The sequence below is a fragment of the Eubalaena glacialis genome, chromosome 6, assembly GCF_028564815.1.
Source record: "Eubalaena glacialis isolate mEubGla1 chromosome 6, mEubGla1.1.hap2.+ XY, whole genome shotgun sequence".
In the NCBI taxonomy this organism is placed as follows: Eukaryota; Metazoa; Chordata; class Mammalia; order Artiodactyla; family Balaenidae; genus Eubalaena; species Eubalaena glacialis.
This window is the reverse complement of record NC_083721.1, coordinates 73,237,704-73,255,153: the sequence shown is the minus strand read 5'-3', so window position 1 is coordinate 73,255,153 and position 17,450 is coordinate 73,237,704. Positions and strand designations below refer to the sequence as shown.

Below are 17,450 nucleotides of genomic sequence, written 5' to 3'. Positions count from 1 at the left end.
CATTGGGAGTTAGGGCTTCAATATATGAATTTTTGGGGACACAAACAATGCATTTAGGTGAGGAAAGCGTAAACGACTAATTGTGAAGTACCTAAATATGAAAAGAGGGAGTGGTGCTTACGGCCTTTGAACTTCACTAGTACTGGGAAAGCCCTAGTACTCCCCCTACCCTGATTAATGTAGAGCAGTGTTGTCCAATAGAAATATGGTGTGGGTTCATATATAATTTAAAATTTTCTATTAGCCACATTTTTTTAAGATTTTTTTTAAAACAACAGATGAGGGGCTTCTCTGGTGGCGCAGTGGTTAAGAATCCACCTGCCAATGCAGGGGACATGGGTTCGAGCCCTGGTCCGGGAAGATCCCACATGCCGCGGAGCAACTAAGCCCGTGTGCCACAACTGCTGGGCCCATGTGCCACAACTACTGAAACCCGCGCACCCTAGAGCTCGTGCTCCGCAACAAGAGAAGCCACCACAATGAGAAGCCTGTGCACTGCAACGAAGAGTAGCCCCCGCTTGCCGCAACTAGAGAAAGCCTGCGTGCAGCAACGAAGACCCAACGCAGCCAAAAATAAATAAATAAATAAATAAATGTTTTTTAAAAGTATTAAAAAAAGATGAAATTAATTTTTATGTATATTTTATTTAATCCAGTATATCTAAAATATTTTATTATGTAATCAGTATAGAAAGTATTAACTATTTTTTTTTAATTTAGTGTGCAATTGTGTACTTTGTACTTATAATACATCTCAATTTGGACTAGTCACATTTCAACTACTCAGTAGCCACATGTAGCTAGTGGCTACTGTATTGGACCATGAGAGCTCTAGAAGAACTAGTAAATAATTATGATAGTTAATTGTCAGCATATTGTCTAAATGATGTTCTTAAGTAAGGGTTTTATTTATTTATTTTTTGGCTGCGTTGGGTCTTCTTTGCTGTGCACGGGCTTTCTCTAGCTGCGGCGAGTGGGAGCTACTCTCCCTTGCAGTGCGCAGGCTTCTCTTGTGGTGGAGCACGGGCTCTAGGGGCGCAGGCTTCAGTAGTTGCAGTGCTCGGGCTCTAGGGCATGCGGGCTCTAGAGCGCAGGCTCTGTAGTTGCGGTACACGGGCTTAGTTGCTCTGTGGCATGTGGGATCTTCCCAGACCAGGGATCGAACCCGTGTCCCCTGCATTGGCAGGTGGATTCCTAACCGTTGCACCACCAGGGAAGTTCCTTAAGTAAGAAGTAATTTAATCTTTACAACAATATAGTGAGAACAGGTTTTTTCAGGATGCTTTTGAGTACAGGTGACAGAAAATTGTAATTTACTGGAATTCCAGAGGTTAGTAGGGGCTTCAGGGTCGGTTTCATCCAGAGCTCTAGTTCCATTTCTTTGCTAACTTCTGTCAGCTGGCTTTATCCTCAGGCTAATAACAAGGTAGCTGCACATTTCGGAACCTCAGGTGCATATACAACAGTATGCAGAGGAAGAACCAGCTGTCTCTTCCAGTGGCTTTCCTTTAAGGGCAAGAAAACTTAAAAGTTCCTTAACAAACCTTTAGTCATGTCACCTTCGCTTGAATTGGATCAAGGACTTATTCTTGAGTCAAATCCTTTAGATGTCTAAAGGAGTTGTTACATTACTTCTTTCAGGAAGTATAGTTCAGATGCCCACAAGCATGGCCTTAGGTCCTAGATGCTGAGTTTGGGTCTCCCCCCTGCCAGTTACTGAGCTAAGAAAAGAAAGTTAGATCACTTTCTGATCTAGGAAAGCTTTTCTGTGTCTTTCCTCATCTGTAAATCATATAATGACCACTGTGGTTGTTTCTTCAGCAGCTATTCCACCCCTGCCCCCACCGTGTTTGGGGATTCATCCCAACTTCAGGGAAGGACACTGTTTGGTTTAAGTCAGTTTTTATCATTCCATTCCCTTGCTAGGGTTTAGTTCAGAAACCTATGCCAAAGTTAGTCAGAACATGGCCTTCTGTTAACTGAGGAAAAGTATCACCTAGAAAGACTTCCAAAAATGTGTGACAGTGTAATGGAAAATGTGATAAGGACTGAAATGTGGAGGGATGAGGCTTTGATCAAGGTTTCATTGGACTGACTGGGGAAGGCTTCCTGAAGGAGACTTCCTGAACTATTCTACAGGAATTTGCCTCTCCAGATTTGTACTTCATTGGAGAAATTTTAATTCCTGCCAATTTGTTTTTTTTTTTACTTTTACTATTCTTACTAAGAAATATTGGGACTTCCCGGGTGGTTCAGTGGGAAAGAATCCACCTGCCAATGCAGGGGACACAGGTTAGATCCCTAGTCTGGGAAGATCCCACATCCTGTGGAACAACTCAGCCCGTGCACCACAACTACTGAGCCTGCGCTCTAGAGCCCGCGAGCCACAACTACTGAGCCCGCACGCCTAGAACCCGTGCTCTGCAACAGGAGAAGCCTGTGCACCATGACAAAGAGTAGCCCCCCCTCACCACAACTAGAGAAAGCCCGCACACAGCAACGAAGACCCAACGCAGCCAAAAATAAATAAAATTAAATCTTTAAAAAAAGAAAGGAAGAAGGAAATATTGCAAGTATACTAAAAAGTTCAGAGAAGGATTGTTCTTTATTAATCATTTTTAAGGTGGAGGCAGAGCGACGAGCCAATGAGGAAGAAGAAAACAAAGCCAGTGAAGAATACATACAGAGATTACTGGCAGAGGAGGAAGAAGAGGAAAAGAGACAGGCAGAAAAAAGGCAAAGAGAGATGGAAGAACAACTGAAAAGTGATGAAGAGCTGGCAAGAAAGCTAAGCCTTAATATTGTAAGTTTTAAGAAAGAACTTTGAAGTATTTACGTTCGTATTGCTTTGACTATGTGATTTTGAACAATCTAAAAAGGAAGCATTCACCATAACTAGAAACTATTTCTGACATATTTGCTCTACTTAAAGCAAAACTTTTTTGGCATACTGTTATATATTTGCTCTAATCCAAGTATGCTTTAAAAAACTATTTTTGTAAGTTGTTATTAGTAAATTCAGTTATGCAGGAAAGCTATTCAGTGGAAAATGAAAGCTCCATTCCCCCCCCCCCACTTCTCCACTCCTATTCCTATTCCGTTACATCAGTCTCTTTCCCCAAAGGTTAGCACTATTAACAGCTTCTTATAACTTTTTTTTTTTTTTACCTGAAAAGGATGTGTGAATCACACTGTTTTTCTCCTGACCTTTTTCACTCGCTATTTCTTAGAGATTTTTCCTATTATATTACTACATATAGTGTATAATTCTTTTGTAAGAGTGGCAAAATATTCCATTGTATGGATGCAGATCACTTTTTGAAAGTGAAGCACATTAAATTTTTTTTTAACTTCTTTTTTTTTCCCTGGCCATGCTGTGTGGCTTGCGGGATCTTAGTTCCCCAACCAGGGATCAAACCAGTGTCCCCTGCAGTGCAAGTGCAGTCTTAACTGTGCTTCCCTGGACCACCAGGGAAGTCCCTAAATTCTTAAATAACATATTAAACCTGGATTTTGTTATCTTGCCATAGTTAAATTACTGCCCAGGGGACAATGAATTAAAGAAAGGATGATAAAACACATACTGTAAGACCAAAGGATACAGTGGGACCCAGTGATTTGAAAGAACCTGGCAGAATCACGTAGTTCTTTTAAAATACAGAATCTCTGGGGATGGGATTTAGGGAATACCACTCCCAGAAGCATCTAGGGAAGTCTGATGTACATTCAGGTTTGAGAGCCTCTAAAAACAATTCCTCTGCTTTCAAACAACAAATATCTTAAAATATACTTACCAAAATGAAGTATATCCAGAATTGGGTTGTGTTTTTTTTCCCCCATTTTTGAGAGGTCTGCCATTCATAATAATATACCCAAGTTTTAGATTATATGCCCTTTTTAAAAATGTATTTCCTTTAAAATTTAAGTGGAATAGCTTTGGAGCAGTACACAATTGAGAAATTAAATAAAAGACATAGACCATGGAACTTCCCTGGCAGTCCAGTGGTTAGGACTTGGCGCTTTCACTGCCGTGGCCTTGGGTTCAATCCCTGGTTGGGGACTAAGATCCTGTAAACTGCACAGCGTGGCCAAAAAAAAAAGACATAGATCAATAGAATAACAAATGGGATAGGAGAGAAAATATATCAGAGAGGAAAATCTGGGGTCAACTTTGTCTTTCAAGAGTTATTGTTTTACTTCTTCGTGTTTTCACATGGGATTATAAGAGCAGATCTGCTGTTATTTTTAAATAATTTTTGGTTTACTTGTAAAAGTTTGGTGGTCCTAGGCCAAATGTCTACCACCACCAAGTATATTAATTTTTCCAATAGTGTAGTAAGAAACTTATGAGACTGCCATTAGACAGCAAGTAAATATTGATGATATTTATTGGTATGCCCTTAAATCCCCAAATTAAATTATTTTACATAAAATAAATTTTATTCCAGGTATAGCCACAGCTCTGAATTTTTCCCTACAGATTAAGGTAGTTATAAATATGAAATTATTCATTAGAAAAGTTAGCAGAAATTATCAGCTAATGAGATTAGTATCATCATGCTCTTTGTGTTTATAATGTAGAGTAAAAATGCAATTTAGACCAACCTAGATAAACTATCTTGTTTATATTAATTTTTGCATGGTCAGTATTATTCAAAGGACGTATAGAATTTAATAATTCCTGAAAAATTCTATTGTGGATTCTGAATTGATTAATAGCTTATTTTATTTTAAAATTGTTTTATGCTTTTTCTGCTGTTGAAGAACAATTTCTGTGAGGGAAGTATCTTGGCTTCACCCTTGAATTCCGAAAAATCTGATCCAGTCACAACCAAGTCACAGAAGAAAAGTAAGAACAAACAAACAAACACTGGCGATATTCAGAAGTAAGTGAATATAGTTTACTGCTATATCAAAATTTGGCCCGTCAGCTCTGCATGAAAACCCTCCAGATGGTCTGAGGTTGATGTAAAGTGAAAATAAGAGAGATGCTCACATAGCATAGATTCCTGGCTAGCATGAAGAGGGATGTGAAGCCTTTTTTATCTTGATTGCTCAGGATTTCCATGTTGTTCCCATTTCCTTTTTCTCTTGATTTAGATTCAAGTGAGAATCTAGTTCCATATAAGGTCATTCTCATTGAAGGAGTTTACAGTTTGGCATCTAGATCATTACCCCACCCTCTTTTTCCCAGTTTATATATTACATTTTTTCCCTACTGTACAAAAAACATGAGTCAGGTAGTCAACAGTGGAGTGAATTTAGTTGCCCCAGAGTGCCCCTCTTAGCAGCAGGAAGAGTTGATGACTCTATGAGTATATAAGCTTTTCCATAGTAATTCGTAGTTGAAAAAGTTTATCAACTACAATCTAGACTTCAAAAACATGTAAGGGCTTTTGATTCAACTGGGTAAATATGTGCAGGTAATTTGCCTCCTTTCAAAATTCATAGAAATTTAGGATTTGAGATGGTGGAAACTTGGGACAGGGAGATGGAGATAGATGGGAAGAGGGCAGCATTAAATGAGGTGGTTGCTATTAAAAGGAGAAGTAGACATGCAACATCAATATTGTTAATGCCTGATATAATGCAAAGTAGAAGTCGAGAAAAACCATTAAAAGGAGAAAAGCAGGGATATTTCATATTGATATAATACTATTCTGCATAAAGGATATAACTGTCATGAATCTTCATGAATCTAAATATATATTTTGAAATATATAAAGATAAAAATTTACTAGAAATATAAGAATAAACTGATGAATTTAAAAGCAGAAATTGAAGAAACTGAGAAACTGGTGGATTAAAGGTACACAAAGTTAAAAACAGATAAGGTCTAGTCTCTGGAATATATAAAGAATTCTTAAAAATAAACAACAAACTAGATAGAAGTGATGGTTGCACAACTTTGTAAATGTACTAAATGTACGCTTTAAAATGGTTAATTTTATGTTATATGAATTTCACCTCAAATTTAAAATAATTAACAAAAAAGATTACTAAAGTGTTTTGAAAATTAAGAAAAACTACTAGGTAACTCATTGGTTAAAGAATAAATCTTGATGGAAAAACATAGAACTGAAAACATTATACATCAGACCTTCTGGGATATGGCTGAAGTAGTATTTAGAAGGCTTTAAATGCCATATCAGAAAAAGAAGAAAGAATGAAAATATATCTAAAATGACAAGTCCATAACAAAAAAGAAGTGGACTCACAGGCTGGTAACTAGTGGTTACCAGTGGGGTGAGGGAAGGGGGGAGGGGCAATATAGGAGTAGGGGATTAAGAGGTACAGGTATTAGGTATAAAGTAAGCTACAAGAATATATTGTACAACACAAGGAATATAACAAATATTTTACAATAACGATAAATGGAATATAACCTTTAAAAATGTGAATCACTGTATTGTACACCTGTAATTTACATGATATTTTATATCAACTATACTTCAATTAAAAAAAAAAACAACAGGACTTCCCTGGTGGCGCAGTGATTGAGAATCCGCCTGCCAATGCAGGGGACATGGGTTCGAGCCCTGGTCTGGGAGGATCCCACATGCCGCAGAGCAGCTAAGCCCATGTGCCACAACTACTGAGCCTGCACTCTAGAGCCCGTGCGCCACAACTACTGAGGCTGCGTGCCACAACTACTGAAGCCCACATGCCTAGAGCCCGTGCTTCACAACAAGAGAAGCCACCGCAATGAGAAGCACACACACCGCAACAAAGAGTAGCCCCCGCTCGCCACAACTAGAGAAAGCCCGCGTGCAGCAGCGAAGACCCAGTGCAGCCAAAAATAAATAAATAAAATAAATAAATTTATTTTTTAAAAAAGTCTATTGCAAACGTAACAACAAAGATTCTGTTTGTAGTAGCATCAGAAAATAAAAAGTACTTAGAAATAAATTTATTGAAAAATCTAAAAGTCCTTATGGAGCATGTTATAAAATTTTACTATATTAAAGAAATACATAGTAGTTGTAGGTTGGAAGATGTCTAATGTTACAAAATTGCTTAATGTCAGATCTCTCCAAACTGATCTATAGGTTAAATGCATTTGGAATCCCAACCTTTTTGTTGTTGTTGTTTTTGTTTTTGGGGGTGTTTTTTTTTTGGCCTTGCCACGTGGCATATGGGATCTTAGTTCCCTGACCAGGGATCAAACCCATGCCCCCTGCAGTGGAAGCACAGAGTCTTAACCACTGGCCCGCCAGGGAAGTCCCACCAACCTTTTTTTTTTTTTCTTGCATTCTGATTTTAAAATTTATATGGAAGAGAAAGGGCCTTCAGATACTCCTGATGAAAAATAAAATGTGTGGTGGAGGTATGGATGCTTCACATTTATAGTAAGTAAACATATGTGGTATTTGCACAGGGATGGATAGACAAAATGATGAGAGAAAATAATAGATAGCTTAGAAACACACCACAGTTTATAGAACCTTTATGCTAGCTTTTGTGTTTTTAAAATATGTTCACAAATCTTTGATATTTCTCCCTTCAAAAGACTGAGCCTAATTCCCCTCCCCTTGAATGTGGGCTGGACTTAAGTATACACATAGAATTACCAGAAGGGACATTGTACACTTCAGAGACTAAGTCCTAAAGTGACTTTTCTCTTTTGGATTATTTGCTCTGGGAAAGTTAGCTGTCATGTTGTGAGCAGCCCTATGGAAAGTCCCACATGGTAAGGAACTGGGGCCTTCTGCCAACAACCAGTAAGGAAGTGAGACCTCCAGAATAGCCTTTGTGTATGAGCCTGGTTGGAAGGTGATCCTTTAGCCCCAGTCAGGCTACTGACCAGATGACTGACCAGCATCTTGACTGGACCCTCATGAAAATCCTGAGCCAGAACTACCCTGCTAAGCTGCTATTGAATTCCTGACCCTCAGAAACTATGAGATAATGTTTGTTGGTTTAAGCCACTAAGTTTTGGGGTACTTTGGATAACCAACACAGTAGTCATCGTTGCTGGTCAGTGGAGAAAGGATGTACTTGTCAATAAATGCCTGTGGGACAGTGGATAATATGGGGGGAAAATTAGCTTGGACCTCGATTCATACTATCTATAAAAATTAAGGTGAATTAAAGACCTATTAAAAAGACAAGGGAATTCCCTGGTGGTCCAGTGGTTAGGACTCAGCACTTTCACTGCCGAGTTCAATCCCTAGTCCGGGAACTAAGATCCAGCAAGCCGTGCAGCACGGCATGCGTAAATAAATAAGTAAATATGTAAATATATACATACATACATAAAATCTTTAGGAAGGTAACAAAGAATATCTGTAGAGAGGGATGCTTTGAGGAGCAAAACAAATAGACTATAATAAGATTAAAAATGTCTTTATCAAAATACCTTTAGGGAATAAAAAGATAAGCTGCCCTCTAAAAGAACATATTTCAACTTACTTGAAAAAGTTTATTATTAAAGAATACGCACCTATTTGTGAGAAAAAGACAGAGCTACAGAAAAAGAGGCAAAAAATTTTGACATCACAGAACACGAAAGCTGAAGGCCAATACCTATGTGAAAAGATTGAACTTTATTAGTAATCAAGGAAATTTTAATTTAAATTACAGTGAGGCAGATATAGAGAACAGACTTGGGGTTGTCAAGGGGGAGTGTGAGTCGGGGAGGGAAGGATTGGGAGTTTGGGATTAGCAGATGCAAACTATTATATATAGGATGGGTAAACAACAAGGTCCTACTAGGAACACAGGGAACTACATTCAATATCCTGTGATAAACCGTAATGGAAAAGAGTATATATGTATCTGTATAACTGAATCACTTTGCTGTACAGCAGAAATTAACACATTAACACATTGTAAATCAACTATACTTCAATAGAATTTTTTAAAAATTACAGTGAGGTCATTTCACATATACAAATATTGAATCATTATGTTGTATACCTGATACTAATATAGTGTCATATGTCAATTACACCTCAATAAAAACAACAACAAAATAATGATGAGGTAACATTTCATACTCACCCTACTGGAAAAATTAAACTTTCTGGCAATATTAAGTATCCTAGAGGATAAGGAGCACTTACACTCTAGGTGGGAGTGTAAAAGGTTGATGCTCTTTGACTGGAGTGTAGACACTAAAACCCCAGAAGACATGTGCAGGAATGTTCCCAGCAGTACTATTAGTAACAGTAAAGAGCCAGAAGCACCCACATGTCCAACAATAGACCAGAATACTGTTACTTTCCAGCAATGAAAATGAATTCTGGCTAAGGAAAACATGCCTGATTCAGGAAGGTGTTGTGTGAAGTCAAGTTGTGGAAAGATACATGTAGTTTGATTCCATATACGTAAAGTTCAGAAATCATGCAGTACTAAGCAATAAAGTGTTTAGGGGTACTAGTGTGTGGTAAGACTATTTTTAAAAGCAAGACATAAGACTAACACATTATAAAACAACTACACCCCAATAAAAGTAAAGTAAAATAGACCAAGGGAAAAATAAATAAATAAAAGCAAGAGATAAGAGCATCTCAGGATAGTTGTAGCCTGTCAGCTGGGGCACAAAGAGAAGCCCCCATAAAGAATTTTAAAATCAGTGATTTTTTTCCCCTTAAACTGAGTGATAAGTGTAAGGGTTTTTACGATAATATAAGATTTTAAAACTTCTTTAAAAGTATATATATATTAATCTTAAATGTAACTTCTGGAGAATTTTTACATATGTATAAACCACACTCCAGATTAAGATACAGACTGTTTCCAAAAGGTTCACTCGTATCCTTTCCCAGTCAGTATCTCCCTCCCTGTAACTATGATGTATTAGTCATCAATTTTATACATATTAGTGTATACATGTCAATCCCAATCGCCCAATTCATCATACCACCACCACCACCACCCCTTACATATATTTTGTAACTGTTTTCTTGTAAACTATTTGTTTTTATGAGGTAGGCCTATGTATATAGTTTTTTATAAAGATCTATAAGACATAAGTGAAAAAAGGAAATCACAGAAGAATGATTGCTTTAAAAAAGTGTGCAGTATATAGAAATAATTTTTTTAAAAATTGGTTACATATGAGGAAGCAAATAGGAATGGAAAGGGATGATGACACATTTGCTACATGTATTCATATATTACTTGGTTATTATAAATAAACAATATCCCAGAGAGTTCACAAATCTTCGCCAATTATGTTAGATGGGTATCTGATCACACTTTGTTTTGTTTTCTGCTTATGGATTTCTGAACAGCTATTAAGCTGTAATAATTCTTATGTTGGTTATAATATACTTGGTTACTAATATCTAACATTGGCAGAAGGAATTCTTCAGCTTTGGGAAACAAAATTAAAATGAGACTAAACCTGGACTCCTGTTTTATCAACTGAGAGGTAGTTCTTGTTCTCATAAGTTTTCAGAGTAAATATTTAGGTTGATGCAACTAAATATGCGGTTTAGATACTATTTTATCTATAAGGTATATTTATTCTTTATATGAGATCTTTGTCTAGATTTTATTTTAATGTGATATATGCTACACGTTCGTGCTTTGGACGCAATGGAACTTATGATTTTACATATTTGCAATCAGACATTTTTCCATTTTTTTCTTTAATTATAAAAGCTAGCCGCTCTTTGAAAATCAACCAAAGTTACCACCACTTGAAGACAGCCAACATTTGTGCCATTTTTGAGCATAGTTGTGTATGTGTTTGGATTTTTTTTTACAAAATCCAAACAAAATCCAAAAAAACATATTTAAAAAATATACCTAACCTCTTATAACCTGTCCTTTTATTCCCATTTCTTTTATGTTTTCCATTATATTACAGACTTAATATTTTCAGTGGCAAACAGCCTATTAAAGATGCTTAGATATTTAGAGATGTGCTGTTATGCTGATACATTGATAAATCTTTTATATCTCTAAGTAGATAGTTGATATAAAATATGTATATAATAAAATCTCTATACCAAAATGGTAAAGAATCTAATCATAGACCATTTTTCAAATAGAGGTACAAAATGTAGAATTTCTGGCATTAAAAAGAAACTAACATATTCCTTCTCCTGACTTAAAATGTCATTTCCATTACTTTTGGGAAGACTGTACAGTCTTAACGTTGTTTTGATGCTAGTACCTACCTGTTTAAATTCTTTTGAGAATTAAGGAATAATTTAGATTTGAGTTTTACTTCCTTTTCTGCTATTTTTCACTAAAATATATCAATACTTAGACTTCTAAGTTTTGCTCCAGAAATAGACCAAAATACCTGAGACAGGGAGATGAAATACACTCTTTCTGATAAATCAGCCAAGCAGCAAGCCAGACAGCCTTCAGCATAAATAGCTAATCTGGCTTTATTATATTGGATACATGCCACTTGTGTTTCAAAGCATTCAAATTTTGGCAAACTTTTTTTCTTTTTTAAGGTATTTGTCACCTAAATCTCAACTTGGGTCAGCATCACAGTCTGAAGTTGTACAAGAAGACAGGAAAGACTCTATGTCTAAGGTATGTGGATGCTAAAGATGTTCTTGGCTTGGCAGGTTTATTAATGCTATAGATTGTTAATACTTGCAGTTTCCTAACTTTTTTTTAAGTCACTATGGTAAATGGAACGACCTTTCTTAGTCACCTTAGGCTCACTTAGGCTAGGAGTCAGCAGACCTTTTCTCTTAAGAGCCAGATAGTAAATATTTTAGGCTTTGTGGCCCAAATGGTCTCAGTCACAACTGTTCAGTGATGCTGTTGTCATTTGAAAGCATCCATAACAATATGTAAACAAATGAGCTTGTCTTTGTTCCAGTAAAACTGTACAAAAATAAGCACCAGGCTGAATTTGGTCCATGGGCCATAGTTTGTAGATCCCTGACCGAGATCATCAGACTCACAAAACTAAACAGGCTACCCCTGGTGCCAGCTTCACTTAAAGGATTACACAATGGTGAACAAAGCGTGCTAGTAGGGTAGCATCAGACATCAGGCATATCTGTTCAGCAAGAGTCCTCACTGCAGAGCTCCTAAGTGATGGCCTGGAAGTGAGGCCATGTAGAGGAGTGTAGTAACCACCAGACTTAGAAGTCCCATGCCCCGTAAGAGTAAATTATTTACTGTAACAACTCACGGGTGTGGCTTCCAGGGGTCCTGGGAAGGAACACAGCCAGTCAAAGAGTTGTAAGTCACTTACAGAAGCCCTGAGCTTTGGCTTCCTGCAAGGTATTTATAGATCACTCCTTGTTCTCCTAGTACAGATGCAGTTCACCAGTAAGAGTCATTTTTGCCATAAGCTATGTGGCAGAGTAACACAGGTGACATTTCACCTCTATCAGGCTTCCAGGAAAATAGAACTAGGAAAAGCCAGCTGACACCAAGGTCAGTTTCCTTCATGGAAGTTTTTTTAACCCTTTACTCACAGGTTCCTAAACTTTTTTCAATTTAGCTAGGTGGTTTTATAGCACCTAACGTTTAATGGACATTTATATGCCAAATAATGTATTTATTTTCTTTAATCTTCATCACAACCACCAACTCTGTAAGGTACCCTTCTTGTGCCCAATTATAGTTGAGAAAACTGAGGCATGCAGAGGCAAGAGAATTGCTCAGAGTCCCTTAAGTAGAGGTAATAGAGGGAGAATTCAAGTCCAGATGGTCTGGCTCATGCTGGAACTAAGGATTGATGGGAGAGGCATTGTAGGCTGGGATTTTTTTTTTCCTATCCTAGTGTTAATATTCACAGCAAAACTAGGTAAGCAACCTAGAATTTGTCCAATCCAAACTACATTGGTTCATAAAAAATGTTATGAGGAATGATAAATGCAAAGCAAAGTAGGTAAAAGAACAGATTTAAGATCGCAAACAAGGAGTAATTTTTGTTTTGAAGCAAGTTCTCATTGAAGCCTTTCTTCTTTTTTATTTATTTATTTAATTTATTTATTTGTTTGGTTGGTTGCGCTAGGTCTTAGTTGCAGCATGCCTTAGTTGCGGCTCGCTGGCTCCTTAGTTGCAGCATGCATGTGGGATCTAGTTCCCTGACCAGGAATCGAACCTGGGCCTCCTGCATTGGGAGCGTGGAGTCTTAACCACTGCGCCACCAGGGAAGTCCCGAAACCTTTCTTCTTAAGGCTTTCCCATGGTCAAAACTAATCCTAGGTCTTAACTTACCCAAGACCTGTAAGTGAGAAGAATTATACTGGCTAAAGCAAGGGTTCTTAACCTAAGGTCTGTGGGTAGAATCCACAGAGTACACATGAACATGGATATAAGGAAAAGTTTATCTTTACTTCCACCTGACCTCTCATTTTAGCGTTTCCTTTAGTTATGAATGTAGGCAGCAAACCAGTAAACCATAATACTGTTAACAGTACCTGTGACTTTGTCACCAATAGATAACACAGGTTTTTAATCACATTACATTTGTTGCAGATCTCTTGAAATATCATTTATACTCATCCCTCCTTCAGTGTTACAAATTATTAGACTTGCCACTAGATCTTATTATTTAATGTATTAATAGATATACATTATTACATCATAAATTGTAAGATTGTAATAATTGTGTTGCAATATAAATTGTTCCCTATGTATGTATGTATGTATGTATGTGTGTATGTATTTATTTTTGGATGCGTTGGGTCTTTGTTGCTGCTCGCGGGCTTTCGCTAGTTGCAACCAGTGAGGGCTTGTCTCTGTTGCGGTATGTGAGCTTCTCACTGCAGTGGCTTCTCTTGTTGCAGAGCACGGACTCTAGGCGCGTGGGCTTTAGTAGTTGTGGGGCACGGGCTTAGTTGTTTTCGCGGCATGTGGGATCTTCCCAGATCAGGGCTCGAACCCATGTCCCCTGCATTGGCAGGTGAATTCTTAACCACTGAGCCACCAGGGAAGTCCCCCTATGTATTTATTTTTATGTTTAAAAATATTATTCTCAAAGAGGTCTGTAAGCTTCACAAAAATGCCAAAAGGAGGAGGGTTTGTGACACAAAAAGGGATTAAAAATCCCTGGGCTAGAGGAAGCTTGTAAGATGAGAGGTCAAGTCATGGTGCCAGCGCCTGGCCATATATAGAACTAGTTTGTGGATTTTAAACTGTAGGTTTTCATGGGAGTGAAAATGAAGAAATACCTTAATCTAAATTGGCACACAGAATAAAAATACTATTAAGAATTAATATATCTTATTAGTAGTAATAATAATTACTTTATAGTGACAACTCAGCTTTGGTGTCAGTGTAATTAGACTTATGTATTACGACTTGATGTTTTCCCCTGGTTCACTCAATGTTTTCCTGTTTTCTACAGGAAACTGACAGCAGTGATGTGAAGAGCCCTACATGGCAAGACACAGAAATTGAGGAAGATATGCCAACACTTTCTCCTCAGATATGCCTTGAAGTTCAAGAACAAGGTGCACAATCTTCAGTGGAGTCACCTATGCCTCAGTTATGTGCCAGTGGTAGAGAATGGTGCCTTGAAGGAAAAGTCAAAACAAGACCAAGCAATCATGAAAAAGAGTTATGTGTCATAAATCATGAGGGACCTGAAGCCAGAGTTCCCTACTCTGGAGAAGCTGCAGTTAAGCCTTGTGGCAAAACAGAGAGTCGGTGCACTGTATCAGATATGACACAGATAATTAGAAATAACACAGTTGAGACAGAAAATGAAGAGTCTCACCTACTGATCTCCAAAAGAAAAAACCAGGAATCTTTGTCTGAAGCAGTCAGGGATCCATGCTTTTCTGCAAAAAGAAGAAAAATGTTCCCCAAAGCTTCCTCAGACCAAGAAGAAACAGAAATCGACTTTACCCAAAAACTGATAGATTTGGAATGTCTACTTTTTGAGAGACGTAAACAAGAAGAAGAGGACAGGTTATTAGCATTACAGCTTCAGAAAGAGGTGGATCAAGAACAAATGAGGCCAAACCGGCAAAAAGGATCCCCAGATGGATATCAGTTACGTGCTACGTCCTCACCTCCAGACAAATTACTAAATGGACAAAGGAAGAATTCCAAAGATAGAAACCTCAAAAGACAAACTGATCTAGAGCATCCAAAACCTAGGAGAGGCTCAAAAAATGAAAATTGGCAACCTTCTTTTAAGATCCAGTTGAAACGTTCAGTTAATGGAAGAAAGATAACAAACTCTACTAGAGATAATTGTAATGTACCTAAAACTCCTCATTCCCTACAGCCTAGTAAGTCACAGAAAAGTATTTTTCAGATGTTTCAGAGATACACAAAGTAGTGCTTGGGTAAGGGGAGTGTTGTATAATCTAGTGAAGCTCTCTATCATAGATTCTTTATACATTTTTCATTAATTCTGCTCCGTGGGCATACTCACTGTCCTTAATTAAAGGACGGCGTGATATCAGGGGAGGAATATACAAATGTGTTTCTGCCAAACTCGGTTGTAAGCAAGAGTCCCACTCCTTTCCTTTTTTAATAACTGATGTACTAAGTTTAAGTTGACAGTCCTTATGGATATAAAAATGCCTTGGCCAACTCCCAGGAAATCTTCATTTCCATGCATTTCCCCCCATATGCATGTTTTGTGGCCTTCACGCACCTTTTTGTACTGACTAGTAATCAAAGCAACATTATAATATACCAAGTAGCTAAGGAATCCAGGTAAGGTTTAGAATCTAAGTTTTCTTGCAACTTTCCCATATATTTGCAGAGCACTTGAAGTACATCTTCCATAACACTAAAGTAATCTAATTTCCATGTCCACTTCAATTACTTTAAGTATTACAGCATTTTTTTTTTTTACTTAAAATGGGTTAGGATCAACGTGAAAGCAGAAAAATCAGAGTTTTCTGGAAAATTAGGACCTAGTTGACAGAAAGGAAACTAGACTCTTGATGCGAAAGTAGCTAAGCTTGGGATGAGGCTGAGTGGGGTAGATTGACAATTTGGAGGCCTTGAAACTGAGTGGATGATCAGACAACTGGGTCCAGGCTGGAGTAGCAGGTGTAGTTTGGCAAAGTATTCTTCCTCGTGCTTTCTTTGCTAGATGGCACAGAAAACATCTGGGTTTTAACAGCTTTTCATACCATACTGTCTAATCTGCTATTCCAAAAAAAAGGGGGAATTTACTGTAGAAGAGTTATGTCGCAGTATCCTATGTTGTAGAACCTGACTAACCATGTGTTTATTTCCTTATGTTAACCTTTGTATTGATACTGACTTTTATTTGTGTTTATGGACAAAAATAGAAAGTATGATATTTGGGTTTTGCCCTGTCTTACCCCCGAAAGTTAAATCAGAAGGCTGCGATTTCATTTTGTGAAATTTAACTTAGAGACTATTAATCTTTTGTTTCATTAATATGAACAACTTTGAGCAAACAACCGTTTTAACAGCGTTGCTGCTGATATCTAGTTAGCCATCCTTTTAAGGTAATAATGCAATAAAATGTCCTAGAGCTAATAATTCTAGCTTAAATTTGTCAATGTTTTTATACATAATTAAGATTTTTTTCCTCCAAATTTTGTAACTGAAATTCTGTAATCTTTGCATACTTGATGGCGTGTACTTCAATATTGATTGGGTAATTATGGGTAGAATTCTGATGCTAATTTAAAATTTAGTTTGCCCTTTCTCAAAAATGATTGTCCCCTGAGTAATGACTGTGCTGAAATGAAGTGTAGTTAGAAACTAACCAAATTTGTCTAAAATAGACTAAAATATATATATCTTTTCATCAAACCAATATTTTTTAAGACCAGTTTTGCTTTACATTTTAGTGACTCTTCAAATTAAAAGTTATATAATTAAATCTTCCTGGAATAGTCCATGACCAAAAAGGGGGGAAAATAGTGTAATGTATTTAGGATTTACATATATAACCACTTATTTGTCTGTGAAGAAGTCTTCCTGACTAAAGTTGGTTTTAAGATAAATTTTAATTTCTCAATTAGTCTTCCTGATACTACCATGTATGCATATTTGTGAGAAACTAGTAAATGTTTTATGTCAGTCATTAGAATTTATTGATACTTTCCTCCCATTTTTATGGAAGGGATATGAGAGTGTTTAATTTCTCAGGGAGTGCTAAAACTATGCAGAGGTTGAGAATCTGAAAATTAAAATAATTATTAAAAATTGAAATGGACTATGTGTTTTTCACAGTTAAAAATAAAAATTAACACATGAAAATTAAAAGTTCTGCATAACAAAAACTACCATAAAGGAAAATTGGAAGACATGGCAAACTTGAGAAGAAATAGATACAACTCATCACAAAGAGCTAATTTCCTTTATATAAAGTGTCTGCCAATACGTTTAGAAAAAGACTAACAACCCAAAGGGAAAATTAGAAAAGTTTATGTTCCCAAGAAACATAGTTCCCAGGAAAGGAAATATAAGTGGCTCTAATGTGTGAAAAGATGCATAATATCACTTATACTAATACATTTTTCCACCCTTCAGATTAGTAAAGGTGTTTTGTATTTTGGTTTTGTTTTTTC

At 37.0% G+C, this 17,450-nt stretch overlaps 1 protein-coding gene across 1 annotated transcript in view; it reads left to right on the top strand.

The window, feature by feature from the left end:
- The window catches only part of RNF168 (ring finger protein 168), a 41,399-nt gene extending 24,466 nt beyond the window's left edge, over window positions 1–16,933 (top strand). The window contains exons 4-7 of the mRNA XM_061194312.1: window positions 2,624–2,803; window positions 4,765–4,886; window positions 11,421–11,502; window positions 14,285–16,933. Of these exons, the coding sequence (XP_061050295.1) occupies window positions 2,624–2,803; window positions 4,765–4,886; window positions 11,421–11,502; window positions 14,285–15,226 (1,326 nt within the window). The 3' untranslated portion in view covers window positions 15,227–16,933. The remainder of the gene's footprint in view (window positions 1–2,623; window positions 2,804–4,764; window positions 4,887–11,420; window positions 11,503–14,284) is intronic.
- The last annotated feature ends 517 nt before the right edge of the window (window positions 16,934–17,450 follow it).